General features: G+C 43.8%; 1 protein-coding gene across 3 annotated transcripts in view; it reads right to left on the minus strand.

Moving 5' to 3' along the window:
- Window positions 1-4726: 4726 nt before the first annotated feature.
- PTPRO (protein tyrosine phosphatase receptor type O) overlaps window positions 4727-19916 on the minus strand; it is a 239564-nt gene continuing 224374 nt past the window's right edge. For 2 of the 3 annotated variants that reach the window (XM_072798871.1, XM_072798868.1), the window contains 4 exons: window positions 15893-16047; window positions 13633-13768; window positions 6946-7066; window positions 4727-5935 (listed from right to left, as the gene is read on the minus strand). In XM_072798871.1, coding sequence (XP_072654972.1) covers window positions 6962-7066; window positions 13633-13768; window positions 15893-16047 — 396 coding nt within the window. In that variant the 3' untranslated portion in view covers window positions 4727-5935; window positions 6946-6961. Of the gene's footprint in view, window positions 5936-6941; window positions 7067-13632; window positions 13769-15892; window positions 16048-19916 lie in introns of all 3 variants that reach the window. The other variant, XM_072798870.1, reaches the window with a different exon arrangement.

Below are 19916 nucleotides of genomic sequence, written 5' to 3' on the forward strand. Positions count from 1 at the left end.
TGAACTCCTACCCACTGCTCTGGAACTTACTATAACACACACATGACTAAGGCCTGGCTTGCTGAGCATCACCCCACATGCCAAACCTCATGGCCTCCTGTATGTTTGGGCTTCTATTAATGTGAAACCACTGTGGAGCCTATTGTTCATAGGAATCCAGGACTTTGAATCAGAGCCAATAGCCTCACATAAGGCTAAAGAATTCAAGTGGGTTTCCTAAGTAATGGTCTTCTTATTATAGGGTTTAAAAAGGGATAACAAAGCAAAGGAGAGACCCAATGAGGGAGAAAACCACTTCTGGAGAAGAATGCATAAATTTCCATAGAAAACTTTATTTAAAAGAACCACCATTGCTCCTGTGGCCTTTTCCTGAGCGCTTGTCTGCATTGTGGGGTAACCTTGCTCTGCTCTCTTTCATTTCTCACCTGCCTGCTGGGAATTGTACAGGGAGGTACACACCACTGCCCTGGGAAACTCCCATGGTAACCGAGGCCACACACAGTTGTCAGGTGTGTCCTTGTGCTGCCATATTAGCTCAGAGCAACTTGACTGCCAGAGATGGTGATACCAGAATCACTGCGAGAACACGATGGAAGTGTGTTACTTGGTCACACCGTGGGCCAGCAGATATTCCTGCTTCAGGTAGTGATCCAGAGCCCCTGCCTCCTCCTGTCTTTTTGGCACCATCCCGATCTGGAGGGAGGAAGGGAAGGACAGAGACAGACAGACAGACAGGCAGAGATGGAAGGTTGCACCTGGGTGATTTTTCAGGGGTCACAAGCCAGGGAGTAAAGGGGGCCATTGCTGCCTGTCTTCCCGTGGACAGCGCTAACTGCAGGTAGCTGGAAACTGTCGCCCTGACATGCTGTTACTTTTGCAGTCACAGTAAATCCACTGGATTCTGCTGAATAACACATGAGCTTGAGCTGTCTGTGGAGGCTTGGGAAGAAATTGTCACATTGGAGTCAGCCAGAAAGAAAAGTTTCAGAAGGCAGGGTTGAAGGTTAAGTTTCCCATATGGGCCCTAGTGACGGATAGAGTGGGTTTTATGAATGCTTGCTGAGTGCAGGAATGAGTGCACACCATTAGTGTTCCTTAATGTGCCTCCCCAGTCTTTAATACTTTAAGATGGCGGAGTAGTCTTTTTTGACCCTTCTAGAAAAAAAAAAAAAATCACCTGTCTTGCACTTGGGCCCACATTGGATGCTTTATGTGTTTCTATCACAGTACCTGTAACACTTTGTTGCCCATGGTTTCACTTCTAACTTCCTCTACTAGACTATAAATTCCTCAAAGCAGGAACCTTGTCTCATCCATCTTCATAGACCCCCTGCCTCACAGGGGATGTTGAGTAAATTTTTTTTTTTTTTAAGAGGGAGAGAGGTTGACTATTTCTTAAATTGGTTTGAAATTAGGCCTCTGTTCAAAGCAGCTCTGGGCACTAGCAGACACATCGCACCTGCCCTTTTACCAAAATGGGGACATGATTTGGGCCATAAGCCTATATCCATGAAGGGCATAGACTCAGACATTCTTAACATTAGTAATAAAGTCCTTAGATGTGTACACAAAAGAAGGAAATGCTTTCTGACAAGTGAAGGGACAGACTGCCCCGTGAGGTGGCAATTCTGCATGCCAGAAGGGCTTAGCAGAAAAGAACTCGCCACCTGCCAGGAATCTATATGGTTGAGGAGAACCCTGTTTCGAGGAGCAGAGTAGGCTAGCTTGGTGATCTTCCTCGAGGAAGATGGACCATGTCAGGGTCCATGGTGACCGATGAGCAACAAGAACAATGAGAAGCTAGTGTCACTGTTCTAGAAGCCCTAGGGAAAAAAGCCAAACACCATTATCTGGATTGGTAGGCACTGCAGAAAATATATTGACAAAGTTTTGAGATATATAAGTGAAAAATGGTGAAAAAGACTTGACTAATGTTTTCTTGGTCCTTCCAACAACAACAAAACTGATTCCGTGGCACATTTTTGAAAGGGAGCATATGGCACCATTTGTGCTTATCATCATGCCCAGCATATGGCAAGTAGTCAAGAAATCTCTCATTGGTTAATTGATTGATTCATTCAGCACGACTCGATAGGCAAACATTTGTTGAATTAATGATTGAATAAACAAAAGAGCCTTCCTTTCCAGGCTTAACAGCCCTACTTCTCTCAAATCTTATAACTTTGACCTGATGTTTTGCACATCCCCCCGGTGCTGCTGACTCTGCCCTGGACAGCCTTCAGTTTCTTAATGTCCCTCATGATTCAACTCCCAGAGCCATACATCATACTCTGTCTTTAATTGAGTGACCCACCAGGATCAGGCATGGCCATAAGCATCGGCTGACACCGAAAACAAAACTCCTGCTGTTCTGGAAGGCCAGGCATCAGAGATATCATAGCTTAAGGTTTGTTTGTTTGTTTGTTTGTTTTTCTAAATGCATCCAAATGGGGCTGTGAAAAACTAGGGGTAGTTTGCACGTGTTATATGTTTGTTGCTTTATAACCCCTTTGGCCCAAAGAGATGTTATATTTAGTCCTGGGCATGGCCTTTGGACTCCGAGCCTGTGCCAAGTACCAGGCTAGAAAGCTGTGAGCCAGGACACGAGCCAGCTTATTTGAAGCACATTACATCAGACATTTCCTGAGGTGGAAAGGAAGTCCTCCTTGCTAGAAAGCAGGGAGGATTTTGGCTCTTAGAGGCTGGATTCAGTAACTTTAACTCTTTGGCTAAGGGCCAATCCTCTAGCAAGCAGCTATCATATGGTCTGCAAAAAATTCAGATCCAAAGTCTCCAGCCCCCGTTTTATGTGTTGACACCATAGCCTTCTTTGAGAGATGGATTGCCTTTTGGAGCAGTGGGGAGTTGTAGGGGTTGGGGGGTGGGAGGGACAGCTTTTAGAAAAGGAGAGACGTTAGAAAATCTGATTAAAGATTTTATAAGAGATTAAAATAATCTTACTAACTTGTCTCAATTTGAGGGGTAATGTTGACTTTGTAAGCAGAAAATGATAAGCCCTGAATTAAAATGCTGTCCAAAAAAGTGCTGTCATCCATCACTTTTTTTTTCCTTTTCAAGTTAAATAAAATCATATAATGTGTAGTGAGGGATATATTAGTGTTAAATATTACATTTATAAATTAAGCCCTAATGATAGTTTCTCAATTAACTTTAGAAATTGACTTTGCAGTGAAGAAATTTGATCTCCACAACACTTGAAGTTAAATATTTTGTGACTCTAAAGTCTTCCCCTCTCTCCATGAGCCACGTAGGCTATTTTGACCTGTATGTGCCAGTGCCTCTGTGGTCAGAACATTGTAGCACTACTCAGATGATTAAAAACAACAACAGGGACGCCTGGGTGGCTCAGGGGTTGAACATCTGCCTTCAGCTCAGGTTGTGATCCCGGGGTCCTGGGATTGAGTCCCGCATGGGGCTCCCCAGGGAGCCTGCTTCTCTCTCTCTTCTTTTCTCTCTGTGTCTCTCATGAATAAACAAATAAAATCTTTAAAAAAAAAAAAAAAACACCACCACCACCAACAACAAAAAACCTTATTAATGATACAGAGGCCGCAGCAGCCGCCTCTCCAATCTTCAAACTGAGTCCTGGAGTGCAGATGAAGCTGGTTACAGTGGTTTTAGCGTCCATGAGAGGACAAGATACAAAACACCTTCGGGTGCATCATCCTACTGTTACTCTTTATATCTGAAAAATATGGGGCTGCGGTAGGGCCTTCTGCAGTTTATGAGCTGGGGCTCAGGAGAGAGAAGTTCCCAAGGCGTCTGCTATCTGCTGGGCTTACGATCCAAGGCTTCTGACAGGTGGATGCTTTCCTCACTATAAATTCTCCAGGCTCCGGGCACCTGTGTCCCGGCGAACAAAGGGACTGCTCTGGAGACCCCCGGGGGGCGAGGGGGGAGGATCTGGTCAAGTGCTTTGGCCCGACCCTCCTGTGGTCTAAGCTCGGAGTCTCGGGTGTAAACTCTGGATACTCCGTCTTCTCTTTTGGGAAAGTGGATCTGCTACTCTTTGATCCCGCCCCTGAAGGGGTGGGTGCTCAAGAAAAACCTGAAATATTCATGAAGTGCTTTAAGTTTCAGGGGAAGTAATATTCCAGCCCAGGACCCCGAAGTGAATTCCAGCTTACCCAGGCATCAGAAGGGCTCGCGTCGCCCCGACCTGCCCCGGTGCGGGGTCGGGGCGCATCACCCATCACCCATCACCCATCACCCATCACCCATCACCCATCACCCATCACCCTTGCTTCAGGCCTTTGCGCTCCGAGGGTGCAGCGCTGCGGTGTTAGCGGGCCGCGGGGGGGGGGTGTGGGGGGAGGAGAGCAGGTGGGGAGGCGGGGAGGGGGAGGGGGCGAGGAAGAACTGACGCCGCCTGGGGCGCCCAAGCTGCCGAGCTGGGGCGCCCCTGCCCCCGCCCCCCCCGGGGTGAACCTGGGGCGCGCGGCCAGGGCTGCAGGAGCCGCGCCGGGGGCTGCTGGGGCCGGGGCTGCTCGGGGCCAGGGCCGGGGCGGCGCGGAGCTGTTCCCCTGGCGCCCTGGGCCGCCGCTGAGGTCGCCGATGAATTATTGAGCGACCCTGGGTGCAGGGCTCCGCGGGGACGCCGGGCCACCCGATGCCCGCGCCCAGGCCAGCAGGACGCACCGCCCACCGCCCCCGCCCCCCCAGCCCACCGTCACCTCTGATTTTTTAAGGAGGTGACACAGAGTAAGAGGCTTCACAGGGCCCGCAGTGCCCATCTTGACAGCGTTTATGTCACATACACACTCATGTACTGTAGTGATAGGAACACCCCAGGAACGAAACGTTACTAGTTTACACTGGTTAAAAGGAAACGGACAACCCCAAAACCAAACAAAACCAAACAAAGAAATCTCTGTTGGAATCCGTAGAGACGCCTGACGGTAGCCAAACAGGCGCCCCAGCATGCTGCAGTTCATCGCCCCAACTTCCTAAGGCCCCCAGCCCTTGGTGGGAAGGAAAGTGCCTTTTCACAGCCTGCAGCGCTCAAAGAAAGAGCTTTCTCGTGGGCAGGTCCACGGAGAAAGGGATGCAAAGTCTAGGCACCAAGGTTGCTCAGACAGAAATGGAGTCTTAAGAGTCCTTCTTCAAACTGCTCCGAAGCAGATCTGGTTTGCTGGAAAACAATCTGGACGGTGACCTTAGTCCCAGAGGGCCCAGGGAAAAAAAAAAAAAAAAAACACTTAAGTGTTAATAAGGAAGAAAACCATCAAGAACTAGAACAATGAAGACTTAAATATTTTTTTTTTCTACTCTACTTTGAAGCTGAATCACAGCTCTCTCATAGTTGGAAAAGATATGCAGTTGATCTGTGGGTACAAACCTTCTCTCTCAATCCCCCCCTCCCACCCCCGATCCAGCAGCTTAATGTTGGAGCACAGATATCGCTGGTTCGATTTCCTTGAAGCAGAATTAACAAGTCCTCATGTGTGGCCATGCCACTTTTTAACAATGAGGTATAATTTGATACTGACAATTCCTGTTCCCTCTTGGGCTACGGGCTTGGTCAGTCGTGTGGGTAGAAAACAATTCAACTTTCAGATAAAATCACACATACAAAAATTATTGCACTTAAAAACAACAAGAACAACAACAACAAAAACTCAGCCCAACCGGCCAAGGGCCAAGGAAACTCTTCGAAGTGTTGTGCTTCCTGCCCTTCGCAGGGCGTCGGGACTTTTTCTGGTGTTCAGTTGAATTTGGTCCGCTACGTCCAGAAGTGAAGGAGTCCAAAAGACACTGTAGGCTCTTTAAGGCTAAGTCTTCCCGGTGCTTCTATGAGATAGATGATCTCCTTGGCCACATACTACAAAGCAGGGGCTCTTCTTAGCAAAATGGCTAGCAGGGCCCCTAAAAATGTCTGGAAGCAAGGGAGGATGGGTGCACACCATATCCTGTCCTGTGGATGAGAGAGAGAGAGAGAGAGAGAGAGAGAGAAAGTAAGCAGCCTGGGAAGGGTAAGCCGCACACTGACAGCTCTGTGGCTGGAAGTAGAGAAACTTCCTCCTGATTCCACTACTTGCTCTCTTTACACTCAACACCACAGCCCATGTGGACCTAGGTTGTCTATGCATTTTTCTCTGTAAGTCCCTTTTCAGTGAATTTGTCCCTCAGCCTTTACCCTTCCTGCCTCCTTGAGCTTTCTGTCTGTTGATAGCTGTAAAGGAATACTAATCCTATCCACTACCCCTGGTCTATATGCTATTTATCCTTCCATATTAATCCCAGAACACACCCCTGTCCTCTCCCAACCCAGGGAGTGGCTGCCCCCACCTCAATGTACCCAGATGCATTTCACACTCTGTTTACTGACTTGAACTGGCATATTGTGACTTCAACTAAGATTATTATGCCTCCAAAATCTGATCCCCTAGTCAAAGCCGAGCACAAAGCATTTGATATGTTACTAATGTTTTCAGGAAGCTCTCAAGTAAATGTTCACATACTGGATGGAATCAAGGCATTCTTCAACTCCACTATCCTGGGCTAATGTTAATATTGTTTTCTGCCTTTGGGAGACAGCTCATGTCCAGCTCAGGTCTCCTTGTGACCCCTTGTATGATCCTTGTAATCAATAAAACATTTGCACAAAATATCTGGATAAATAGAGTTGAAGGGCAGTATCCTGATATCTCAGGCACAGATCCAATATCGGAACAATTCAAGGTTCCAAGTAGAGGGAAGGAAGTTCAAATCATAATGAGTTGCTGAAGCTCCTGTGTGTCATACCACTGACCAAGGCACATGGAAGCTCTAAGATGGGCATGGTATTCATTTCTCCCTAAAACCACATCTGTGGGGTCAGAATCAATACAACTGGTGAGTGCTGCCTTTTGTTGTATCCTATCCCTTCCCACTTTGTGTCTCCTCGCATGGTTCGCAGACAGAGCACCCAAGAAGCTTACTTACTGCTCTGGATTTGGGACTAGGACTTGCTAACATTCTCATAGATGACATCACTGATGCAGAACTGCTGCTTCTTCTTCATCCACATCAGTTGCACACACTGATGGATAAAAATGTACTGCTCCTAGAGCAAAAGACAAAAGCAGGTTTCAGAGCAATATATTTTTGTGCAAGACACATGCAAAAATATAATATTTTCACTCTGTGGCAGGATTAGATATGATCTAATGTCAAATGAGACAATTTTCATTATTTATGAGATAATTTTATAACTAGAAAATCCAAGAGAACTGTGAAAATATTTTGATCAATAATAGAGCTTAGGTAATCACAACTTAATGCGTAAGGCAATGAATAGCCAATCAATAAATCATGGGCCTATTTTGAAAAAAATAGCATATCATCTCTTAATACACCCAAATAAATTCCAGAAAGTTTAATAAATTAAGCCATAAAAATATAGGGGGGGAATACAGGATAGTTTTTCTTGGATTAGTTCTAATAAGGAGTTTCTAAACTTCAAAGCAATGCAATAAATTACAAATAAAAATTTCAAACTACTATATATAAAATAAAATGAATAAAATAAAGGGAATTTAAGACCCACTTATTCAGCATCATGATTAGGCTATTACATTTAACAAGTCGGCAGCATGAGTGAAAAAAATATCTACATTAAAGCCCTTCGTTGGAATGCTTTCCATTTTCCACAGAACAGAAACTAAAATAACTTGTTATACAAATAGTCACAAATCTAGTCCTCGAGCTTTTTACCAAACACATGAGTATTGTCTAAAACATGTCTTCTTTGCAGCACATCTTCCTGCCACCGCTGTGCGTGGCTGAGTTCACAGATCTGTTGTAACCTGTGGCTTCCCTGTCTCTTCTCTGGCTCTCGCCTCCTGCTAAGCTTTGCTTCCTGGAGGTAATGAAAACCTTCTGCCACCACTTTAGCTGCTGCTGCTGCTGGAACCTCCATAGCCACCTTGGTTTCGTGGTTTGGCAAAGCACTGGCCTCCACCACCGTAGAGGCCAGGGCTTCTGCCTCCAAAATCTCCTCCCTTCAGAATCTGAAGGTCCAAAATTTGAAGACTGATTGTTGTGGTTGCCAAAATTATCATAGCTTCTGCCTCCTCCAAAATTGCTTCCATCGTTATCAAATCCATTAGAGCCATCCTCACTGCTCCCATGGCCACCACCACCTCGACTGCCACCATGGCCACCTCACTAGTTTACTCATGACCAAAGTTGTCATTCCCATCAAAACCACCTCCATGACCACCACCAAAGTTTCCAGAACCACTTTGACCTCTTTGGCTGGATGAAGCACCAGCCATCTCTTGCTTACATAGGGCTTTCCTTACTTCACAGTTGTGGCCATTCACAGTATGGGATTTTTGAATGACAGTCTTGTCCACAGAGTCATGGTCATCAAATGTCACAAAAGCAAAGCCTCTCTTTTTGCCATTGCTTCAGTCGGTCATGATTTCAATCGCTTCAATTTCCCCATGCTGCTCAAAATAATCCCTTAGATGATGTTCTTCAGGGGTTCTTCAATGCTACCAACAAGAATCTTTTTCACAATTAAGTGGGCACCAAGTTTTTGAGAATCTTCTCTTGGGACAGCCCTCTTTGTTTGCACAATTCTTCCATCCACCTTGTATGGCCTTGCATTCATGGCTGCCTCCACCTCCAGCACTTGGTGTTCAGATCTCTCATGACCACACAGTCATGAGTCAGAGTGTTGCCCTTTGCTCAAAATGGCTCCTCAGGCTCTCATCAGTTGTTTCAAAGCTCAAACCTTCAATGAAGAGCTTCTGCAGCTCTTCTGGCTCTTGGGAGGCTCTGACTTAGATACAATGGCGGTGAGAGGGGAGACTTTAATGATGCTTACTCGGTGGGCAGAAAGGAGTCATCTAACGAATGCATCTCAATATCTTTATTTCTGTTTAAAATTCCTTCAGTCAGCAATCACACACTTAAATTGAAAAATAAAATATATAGGCAAATAGACCAAATATTCCTGGAAGATAGGGACTGTATCTTTTTTAAAAAAGATTTAATTCATTTATTCATGAGAGACACATACATACACACACAGAGGCAGAGACACAGGCAGAGCGAGAAGCAGTCTCCCCACAGGGAGCCCAAGGCAGGACTTGATCCCTGGACTCCAGGATCACACCCTGAGCCAAAGGCAGAAGCTCAACCACTGAGCCACCCAGGCACCCCTGTCTTTTTTTATTCTTCATGCCTAGCACTCAGTTTGTGCTTATTGTAATGTTTTCTGAAGTAAACTGAGGAAATATTAAAACATACCCAAGAAGTGGTGACATAATAAAACATGTAAGTTGACACAACTGTTTTTCATCTGACATGGGCAAAGCTAAAGGAAAAAGGTAACACTCGATGAGGCCTTGAGTTTGTTGAAGCTGTCATTTTTCTCTGTTGGTGGTGGAGGTATTATTACTAAAGTGTTAGCTGAGGACACAGATAATAAATGAGTGGAAAAGGATCCAACTAATTGTCCTATGAAAAGGAGCATGGTGACACCTGGGTGGCTCAGTGGTTGAGCGTCTGCCTTTGGCTCAGAGCATGATCCCCGGGTCTTAGGGTCAAGTCCCATATCAGGCTCCCTGCATGGAGCCTGCTTCTCCCTCTGCCTGTGTCTCTGTCTCTCTCTGTGTGTCTCTCATGAATGAATGAATAAATAAAATTTTTAAAAAAAAGAAAAGAAAAGGAGGATGGTTTAAATAAGACACAACAGATCTATACTGAAATATTTTTCAGTCTTTAAAATGAGATTTACAGAGTTTTGGACAACTTGGGATGATATGTATAGCAAAATGTTAAGTGGAAAACGACACTGTAAAATTAGTATATGCATATATAGCATATAAGCATAATCATATAAAAGTTATACTTGAACACAGATGGAGATGAAATACCTCAAAATATTGAGAGTAGCTGTCCTGGTGCCATGAAATCCAAGTAACCTCATGATCTTTTACCTTTCTTCTTTATTCCCTAGAGCTTCTCTATAAGTAATACCATTAGAAATAACCTTGACATAAAAACCAGTCGTGGAGGGACACCTGGGTGGCTCACCGGTTGGGCATTTGCCTTTGGCTCAGGGCATGATCCTGGGGTCCTGGGATCACGTCCCACATCGGGATCCCTGCATGGAGCCTGCATCTACCTCTGCATATCTCTGACTCTCTCTGTGTGTCTCTCATGAATAAATAACTAAATGAATCTCTAAAAAAAAAAAAAAAAAAAAAAAAAAAAAAAAGCCAGTCATGCTATTCACAGGATTTAAGGGGTCTTTTGTATGACAACTTTATAAAGGTTAGGTTAATACTTCAAACCTCACTGGGTTGATAATCAGCCTAATCTGTATTTTCAACAAGATTTGGAGAAAATACATTCCCTTATTTCATGATAATATCACATTAATAACTGCCTACCTCTTCTCGTCACACATCACTCCACTGTTTCTGGTGTTGTGTCAAGCACTGAGCACGGTTCGGGCCAGGGAGGACCTGGTTTTTCAACCCATAACTACTCAGTGGCCAAACTTTGTGTCAAAAAGGGAAAAAAGTAGCTGGACCACAGGCAAGGTAAATAAAAGACTATTTACAGACATATCCCTGAGAGACCCCGAGAGGTCTAAGCTGCTAAGCAGGATGATGGCTGCTCAAAGCAAAAAGGCTTTCCGGGGAAAGCCTATTAGAGGAAATCAAATAAAACATTTGATAAAAATAGAAGAGAGCCCAAGAGAGGTGAATGCCACCCATATAGAGCACTTGACAGTTTCAAAGTACTTGTTTAGATTATATCATTCACATCATGTAAACTCTACAACAATTCATGAATGCATCATTCATGGTTTACAGATGAGGACGGGGGGCTAGGAGAGGTGAAGGAAGCTGTACAGAGGCCGCAAGTGACCCAGGCCCACTCACGGAGCCTGGCCTGCCAACCCCTACTCTCTCACTACCCGTTGCTGCTCTTATGGAGAGGCTCAGACCATGTGCCCAGGCAGCTGAGAAAAGGGAAGAAGGCATGTTGAAACACGGCCCATGCAGCCTGTTGCCGGGAATGTGCATCTCAGGGCAGGCTGTTTTAATCAGTTAGCTCTGCTATTTCTAGAGTGGGGCAAGGTGGTGGAGTCGAGATGACGGGCAGTCTAGAGGAGGTAGGAAAATTAGAAACCCATCATGGGAGGGAACCTGGTATACAACACACTAGTGGTTTATATAGAAAATGGGAAATCAGCTGGAGAATCACTCTGGCCTCTTGAAAATCACTAGTGTTAAAGGGGTCACTGTGGGATGATAAAGTCGAAGAAAATTTGTTTACTCTGCTCCTTCCTTATTAGCATCAGTAAAGTAGAAGGCAGCAGGACTGCGATATGAATGGGATCAAGGAGGATGTTAGGAAAATCCTAATATTCAAAATACAGGTTGAACCATGAATTGCATAAGAACCAGGAAGAACAAAGGTAAATGGAAAAATGTTCCAGACATAACAAAACAGACATAAATAAATAACTCGAAATAGAGAGCATTCACTGAAGAATCCTGAGGGAACTCGAGAGTGAAGCCGGAACAGTTGGAAAAAAATCAGTAACCTATGGTGACCTCTCCTCTTTTGCTCACTTTGAGTTTTCCCACAAGAGTTCAGGGAAGGGATATTGTACTTTAAAAAGATTGTTTCCCTGGAGATGTCAACCTAAAAATGCTACTATAAACAAAGAAGCCAAACAAACCAAAATGTGGAGCCAGAAAGTCAGGGAGAACACAGGACACTTCCTCAGCTCTGCAGAGAGGCACATGGTGGCTGCTCTGGTTTGGTGCGATTACCACGCACCAGGAAAGATAATGGTGTTGAGAATTGGATGGAGGGTCTGCCGTGTGAAGGTAGTTTTTAAAAAGTCATTAGGATTTTGTAATTGGGAAAGCCAAAGGCAAACAGGCTATAATCAAAGTCTATAAAGTCATAAGAGGCATAAATTAAGTCAATGAGGCAGACCATTCATCAGATCCAAAATACTTAAAATAAGGAGTGGCCCTTTGAAGGTTGGGGATTAGTATACATAATGGGGAGCTTTAACCACACGTTAGCATGTACATTTATGGAAGTGAAAACCAAAAATATGAACCAATTCATAAAGCACTGTTTAATCACTAGGTAGTGCGTTTCTCCGGGGAATCAGGACGTTTTAAACTCACGAAAACGAGGTCATGTTCGTGTCCCCATCACAGTAAATTAGAAGGTAGCAGGGCTGGGATGTGAGTGGGCTCAAGGAAGTGAGCGAACACACACATCATCAATGAGACAGGTGCATGTGAATGGGTCACTCTTTCCAAAGTGGTATGATCTTGCTATATAGCAAGATCTATCTATCATCTATCATCTATCTATCTATCTATCTATCTATCTATCTATCTATCTATCTATCTATCATCTATCTATCTAATCTATCATCTATCTATCATCATGTATCTATCATCTATCAATCATCTATCTATATCTATATCTATCTATCTATCATCAATCTACCATCATCTATCATCTATCATCAATCATCTATCATCTATAGTGTGGAGCATAGGTCAGATGGGAGTGGGGAAACAGGAGAGAAAAATAAAAAATGGGAGAGGAGAAACCAGTGGGGCAAACCCATAGGAGCCACGACTGCAGGCTTTTTGAGTTACACTGACATCTAGTGGTGCTCAGTAGGAAAAGCATGGGGAAAACTAAGGTAGCATTTAATGTCTTGGAAACTGAGTCAGAGGTCAAGCCAGGTTGTTTTCCTCTCTACAAGTGTTCCTCCCACACACACTCCTGGAGCCAAAAGGATTATTGTATGCTCAAAGCTGAGAAGTTGCAAGGACGACTTGGTGACTAGGATGATGAACTAGCTATTGTGCGTAGATTTGGGGGCACACAGGTGCACACCTGGGGCTGCTGGGTGGCGGTGTGATGCTGTGTGCACAGCAGCCCCGGGCTACCACTGAAGCCAGAGTGCATTCTGAGGCTTCCAGGGAGGAGAGGGCTTGGCCAAAGAGGAGGAGGAGGGAGCACATCACAGTACTGGATGTTTCTGGGCATGCTCCCATGTGGTTACAATGGTAACTCCATTCACTTAGATCAAGGGACTTGGCAGCACTGCTCAGTTGGGAGCTGGAAATCCTTAAAATCATAAGGGGAACAGAAAGCATAAGTCCAACCCCTGATCATCATCAAAAGTGCATTGGGACAGAGTCACATGGAGGACAAACTAATGCCAAACTTATTGAACCACATCTAGTGTTTCAAATTTAAATTCAATCATGTCGGTTCCACAGTCTCCACTTGGTGGCATTTACCCAGATTGCTGTCACCTTCACTGAACTCTCAATCCGTTCAAAGAGGTTTTATTCTATTATAGATACATCCACATGCTCTGGATTACCAAAGGGCATATGATGCCAACAACGGTGCAAGCACTATACACTGAGTGGATTTCTAGAGGCTAATATCTATTTTTGGGGTACCTTGAAGCAGTTTGAACATGCACACTAAGAAACTGGGAATAACAGATGCAGGAAAAAATGAGACAATTGTTTTGAAACATGAAATCGAACAATGGGAAGTTTCTCAGTCCGGGGCATTTCTGAAAATGCATATTGATTCCGTTCCTACCTCTGTCTGCACCATAGACATCCGGTACGACCGCATTTCGGACACCAGCCCTAGGATGTCGACAAACTCGTGATCCCGAATGTGCTGCAAGAGCCTGTCCAGGGCAATGAATGTTCCCGTCCGGCCGACTCCAGCACTGCAAAAAAGCATGCAGGCAGCCTATTCCTCAGATAGTGCTTTCACACGGTTGCAAACAAATTGGCAGCTAAATCCCCCCCTCCCCGCCCCCAAACTACAGGTAGCACCTCTGAGGTTAAAGAAGAAATATTCTTGACAATGCTTTCCTAACTGATTTTGAAGTATGTGATTGTGGTTGGTGTGTCTTTCAATGACATTTCTGACTGGCCTGCTACCTCCAAGACGTGCAGGTCTGCACTGCCTTAGCCACACCCCCTCTGCCTCCTGCAGAAAGTAAGGATTCCAGCCTGAGCTTGCTGGAGAGTTGCTTGTGCTCTCAGAGAGCTGATACACACACACACACACACACACACACACACACACACACAACAGTTCCAGCCTTCTGTGTAGCCTCAGAGTTAGTTGCACACCCTCTGCTGGAAAGTCTGATTGAGATGCCACACACCAGCGCTTGCTCTGGAGCTATAGCATTTGCATGTGGTCAAGCCTAAGTTGAGTTCACTCCCCTGGACCTTCCTTCCAGCACACCTGCCCTTCTAGTGGGTCTCGGGCCTGCTTTGGTCTCCCAGCCAACTTTTAGATAGTTGCCTCCAAATCAAATTTGATATCTGGAGGCAGTCTCTTCATTCCCCATATCCCAGTGCTCAGAGAGTGGAGGGAAGTGGAAGGAATGAATGGCGCTGACTATTGCCCACCAGCAGCCCCCAGCTCTATATGTTTAAGTCAGCTCTTCTCTTCCAGTCACTCAGAGGCTGCAGCGCCAACTGGTTTCAAACTATAGATTATGTAAAATGAGAAAAGAGAAAGTCAAAACCAGTGCTTATCCAGAATTTGCTGGAGAGAACCTCAATACTAAAAACTCTGAGTTCAGAGATTGCTTTTCTATCAGACAACTCTTGCCTCCTAGGACTTGTTGGTCTAAGATAAAACATTCTGTCTCTGGGTGAGCACCTGTGAAGTCCCATCCAGGACTGTGGCTGCTTCCGGCTTGGAAAGAACCAGGAGTTTGACCACCTGGTTGAGCAGCTTTATTTTCTGCTCTTAGAAAGAATCATTTGAGACTAGATGTCATTTGGTCATGCAAAACTTTTAACCTGTGAATGTGTGAAGTGAATGGACCCAAGTATATATCCTCCCTGATCCCAAACTCAGTAGCTTATCAAGTGTTTGTCTTTCCAGACAGACCCATATTCCTCTCTCTATCTCTGTCTCTGTCTGTCTGTCTCTCTCATACACACACATTCCCCCAGCCATTCAGTTCACAAACACCAAGGTCAGGATCCAGGATTATAGATTTATTTGCTTAGGTTGACATGGCTGTCAATGCCTCCCCTAACATTGTCACCCCACTCCTGCCTCGGGCACACAATAGGAGCATGTTCATTTCCCCTGCTCTTTGGAGGTTGCATAAAAATTTTGCAACAAAATTATGTCACGATGATGGATTTTGATGAAGTTTTGGTTCACTTGGTAGGAAGGAAAGCTTAAATTCAAAGACAATGTTCTCCCGAAGGAATCCACGTGGTCCTTGTTTTTGATAATGCAATAGATCATACAGGCCCTTTTCATCTTAACCATCTGGAAGTTTAGAGACAATCTCAAAGAGCAATCATAGCAAATGTTTATCTTAATGAGCTGAATACTTTTATTTCTCCTTTCCTTCATCTTGTTTTTATGTCTATTTATATTATTCAGGGTTGTGATTTGCTACTTTTAATCTGACTTTGTATTTGGCCATGTTATAAAGCACTCAGAATCACTGATAGGTTGGGATAATACCACACAGCACCTAAAGGCACGGATTTGAGCCCTAACCCCTCCACTTTCTTATTGCATGAATGTGTGTGGATCCCTTTGCCTCCCTTCTTCTCAGTTGTTTTTGTTTTTTTAACCTAAAAATGAGAATAATAACATCTATCTCATAGGCTAATGGAGATAAGAAACGCCATATTATAAGTAAATGACATATCTAGTAAGATATCAGTTAATTGTTAATTTTTTAAAAATCATAGTTCATGTAATCGTTAATTCAGTGTGACTGGGATACATAGAATGGTGGGCTTTTCCCTTTATACAGCAAAGCCTGTGGTGCCTTAACAGAAAATACGGCTGAAGAGGTTACCTGCAGTGCACGATCATGGGGCCTTTGCTCTTGGTAGCTTGCTGTCGAACCACGTGTACGAACTGCAGGATGCTCTCTGCAGCGTTTGCTGTGGGCACCCCGTGATCAGGCCATGCAGTGTAGTTGAAATGCATCACATCCTGCATCTCATCGGCCTTTAGGAGAAAAAGCCAACACAAGCATTAAAATCTGTCAGGGCATCGGCCCAGAGCAGGCCTCCACGGCTGCTCACCAGTTAACAGCATAAGAAGTTAAAGCCACGTGCCCCTCCCCGTCTAGGCCCCTTCCCTTTCCAGCTCTGAGGATTGTGTCTGGCACAAAGCAGGCCCTGAAAAAAGTACTAATTGTATAAAACTTCAAAGCATAGTATAAATAGGCTAATCCAGGTCTTTGTAGAGCTCAAGCATCTGGGTGTGCATTCTGACTCTGTCATTTGGCAATTGCATCAGCTTTGGCCCATGGATCCCCTGAAAGGTGCTTTGGTGCCCCCTCTGGGTCCCCTTGACCAGGCTGCACCTCTTTTCCAGTTGCTGCTAGATAGCATATGGCTGTGCCCTCCCCTCCACTCTCCTCCACAAAGGGAACTATCTTGCTGGAGCATGCCCAAAAGGATGTGTTCTCTTGATGAGACAAGGGGTGCAAAATGCCTTCCCCACTTATGTCAGGGTGGCATCCATATCAGCTTGGCACCATTTACTCCCTTGGCACTCTCCGGGGGACCCAGTCGAGACCAGAATTCTGCTGAAGCCACAGCTGTGTGTGCTCCTTCCCTGCCCTGTCCTATCCTGGTTCCCTTGTTCCTTATAGATTTTACCCAAGATTATGCTTTTAAAACTCACCAGTATGACAATCTCTGTCTTGTGCTCTGACCCAAGACAAAATCCCTGAACACCAGTTTTCTCATGTCTAAAATGAATCCTTTTGATGTTATAAAACAACCCATCACAAGGGTTGTTGTGAGGATTAGCTGTGCTCATGTCTGTGAAGGATGGGACCTATTAGATCTGATCATCGCTGCTGCTACATAATTACCACCACGCGCTCCCATCCAGCTCTGTGCATTTGTATGGTTGGTTCTGGGAATCCCAGTGGGTTGGTATATTTTGTATCATCTTTTTCATATTATTAACCCATATGTCAAATATATTCTTGTCCCCTCTGGACTGAGTAATTATCATTTGGGATGTGGGCCTTGAGGATTCACTCTTTCTTTCTTTCCTTTTTTTTTTTTTTTTAAGATTTATTTATTTGAAGCAGGGAGGAGCAGGGGGAGGGAGGGAGAGTCTCAAGTGGACTCTGTACCGAGCTCAGAGCCTCACACAGGGCTCAATTTCATGGCCCTGTGATCATGGCCTGAGCCCAAACCAAGAGTCAGACGTTTAACTTACTATGCCCCCCAGGCACCCCAAGATTCACCCTCTTTAGTCTCTACTAATTTGTAAGCATAAAGATTTGTTCTGTTCTTATTATCAACTGTCATAAATATTCCAAATCCAGGCCTCACAGAGATCTAATTCATCCCTCTTCCCTAAAACTTGCTAAGAACCTAGAATCCACTCGATGAATGGAATACTGTATCATAATTTGGAAGAATTTGGCCTGGTTATGAAATGAAAGTTAGGTTCAGGTATTCAAGAGAAATGAATTCCAAAGAGTCAGTGGTCTTGGGTGAAGTAAAATTTATATAAATATAAGTAAATGCATAATTAAAATATATGAATAAATACATAATAAGAATTCTGTAAACATAAATAAATCTGCACTTCAACTAGACCCACAGTCCCCTAGGCGCTTAAGGCTATACAACCCCAGCCACATGCAGTGCCTCCCTCACTGCCTTCAATGGCTCTTTCTTAGACACATGGAGCATGTTTGCAAAAGTCTGCAAAGATGCTGGCTCCTCTCACTACCCTTTTCAGGAGGTATGGCAAGAGAGTAACCCAAGCATGATAAATTGTGCAGAATGACTCCATAACTCAACACCATGAAGATTTAAGCACAAAGATAACTTTGGTTGCCCAGAAAAGCTCACAAAAATATTAACTCTCTTCAAAGGCTGATTACAGGCTTAGTGCAAAGACTTGTTCATTGTGGGCAATATATATTTGTACATATATTTATGTTTATGCGTATATACATAATCAATCTGAAAATGTATCTGGCTAAAATATACAAAGTGGTTCAAAAATAGGAAACACTTAAATCGTCATTATTCTTTCCATAGCTGCAGGACGGAGTTCTTAGTATCAGGGTGGTCCTTGTCAGCCGAATAGCAAGGCACACGTCAATGGGAACAAACAAATTTTTGCTGGCTTGAGTCTCCAGTTCTTACTGAATTCAGACCAAGTTTTCAAGCACTGGAAAGTGACAAATTGTGTGTTATGGTCATTTACTTCCTTTCTTATTAAACAAGAAAACCCTTCTTGTTACATCTGAGCCATTCCAAACTTTCTCTTACCCTGGTTTCCTCACTCGTGTACTTTTATCTGGTTGTACTCTGAGAGTTTCCATATATCAATATGGAGGGAATAAAGAGTGTAAACAAAAATCAAAACAAATAGAAAAATATATCCATTCGCTTCACACAATGTTCTTTGGCAATAGCTTAAAAGAAGCTTCTTTTGGCAGAAGTTTAAAATTTAGATTTTGTGTTTATGACCAAAAGGGGGCACTCTAGGACCAAGTACTTGTAACTACCATCTACACATCTGACCAGAAAAGACCATGGCTCAAAGTTTTATTCTTATGTTTCAAGCCCTTCACATGATTGTTATTGAAAGGTCATCATTTAAGATCAAGGACAAGAAGCATGGTATTGACCATACAATGATCTATGGGACTTTGTCAAGGAAACAGGCCTTATTTTGTGCTCTGTAGTCTCTTTTCTCCTGAATGCAAACCCAGAGAAACATTTGTTCGAACTTTGCCAGCAGTTTTCACCAGTTGAAATAGCCAAGAAAGAAAGCGGGGCCCAAATGGCATTCAGATTGTCAAATATTTTCTCTAAGGAATATCTGTGACGCTTTCCAAGTGCTTTATTGTTTTTGAAATCATTCATTCACTCATGCACTCATTAATTCATTCTGCAAAGATTTTTATAAGTAGCTAAGGGTTGGGATTACAGAGCTTATTAAAACAGGGTACTTGCTTCCCAAACTTACAGCATGCTGGGGGAGGAGGATGTGAAGAGAGACAATTATAACCATCTCTGATGTCCTGTGATAGAATAATCTATGTGAGACTAGACTGAGAGAAAGGAATAAAGCTGTCTTGAGGTTAGGGAAAGTTTAACAAAAGAGGTGATCTTTGAGCTGAAATTCTGAGAGGGAATGTGTTTAGGGAACAGGAGGAGATGACCATTTCCAAAAAAAAAAAAAAAACAAAAAAGGAACAGCATGAAGCATGGTCTGCTAGGGGTTTGCCTAAATTCCCCTTGTAGCAAAAGCCATTGTTAACTATAAGTGGTTAAGAAGTGATTTAACTTGCAAATATCAATAAATGACTAGTTAATGATTGCTGATGCTATATGGATATGGGCAATCTTCATTTCCATTGTCCATATTAAGGGTCAGCAAACATTATCCGTAAAGGGCAGATAGTAAATATTTTAGGTGTTAAGAGTCCTATGGTCTCTGTTCAACTTCTCAAGCTTGATGCAGCACAAAAATACTCATGCACCATATGTAAGCAAATGCATGGCTCTGTATCAAAATGTTATTTGTGGACACTGAAATTTGAATGTCATATAATTTCCTTATTTTGGGTGAAATATTATTTTTCTTTTGATTTTTTCACCCATTTAGAAATATAAAGCCATTCTTGGCTCACAGGCTTTACAAAACAAAGCAATGGTCAATTGCTAGGCAATTGCCAGCCCATACAGCTAGGAAGTGTTGTTTCTTTTTTTTTTCTTTTTTCCTTTATAAAGGTTTTATGTATGTATTTGAGGGAGAATGAGAGAGAGCACAGCAGGAGGAGGGACAGAGCTAGAGGGAGAAGGAGGGTCCCCGCTGAGTAGGGAGCC

Source organism: Canis lupus, chromosome 25, assembly GCF_048164855.1.
Source record: "Canis lupus baileyi chromosome 25, mCanLup2.hap1, whole genome shotgun sequence".
In the NCBI taxonomy this organism is placed as follows: Eukaryota; Metazoa; Chordata; class Mammalia; order Carnivora; family Canidae; genus Canis; species Canis lupus.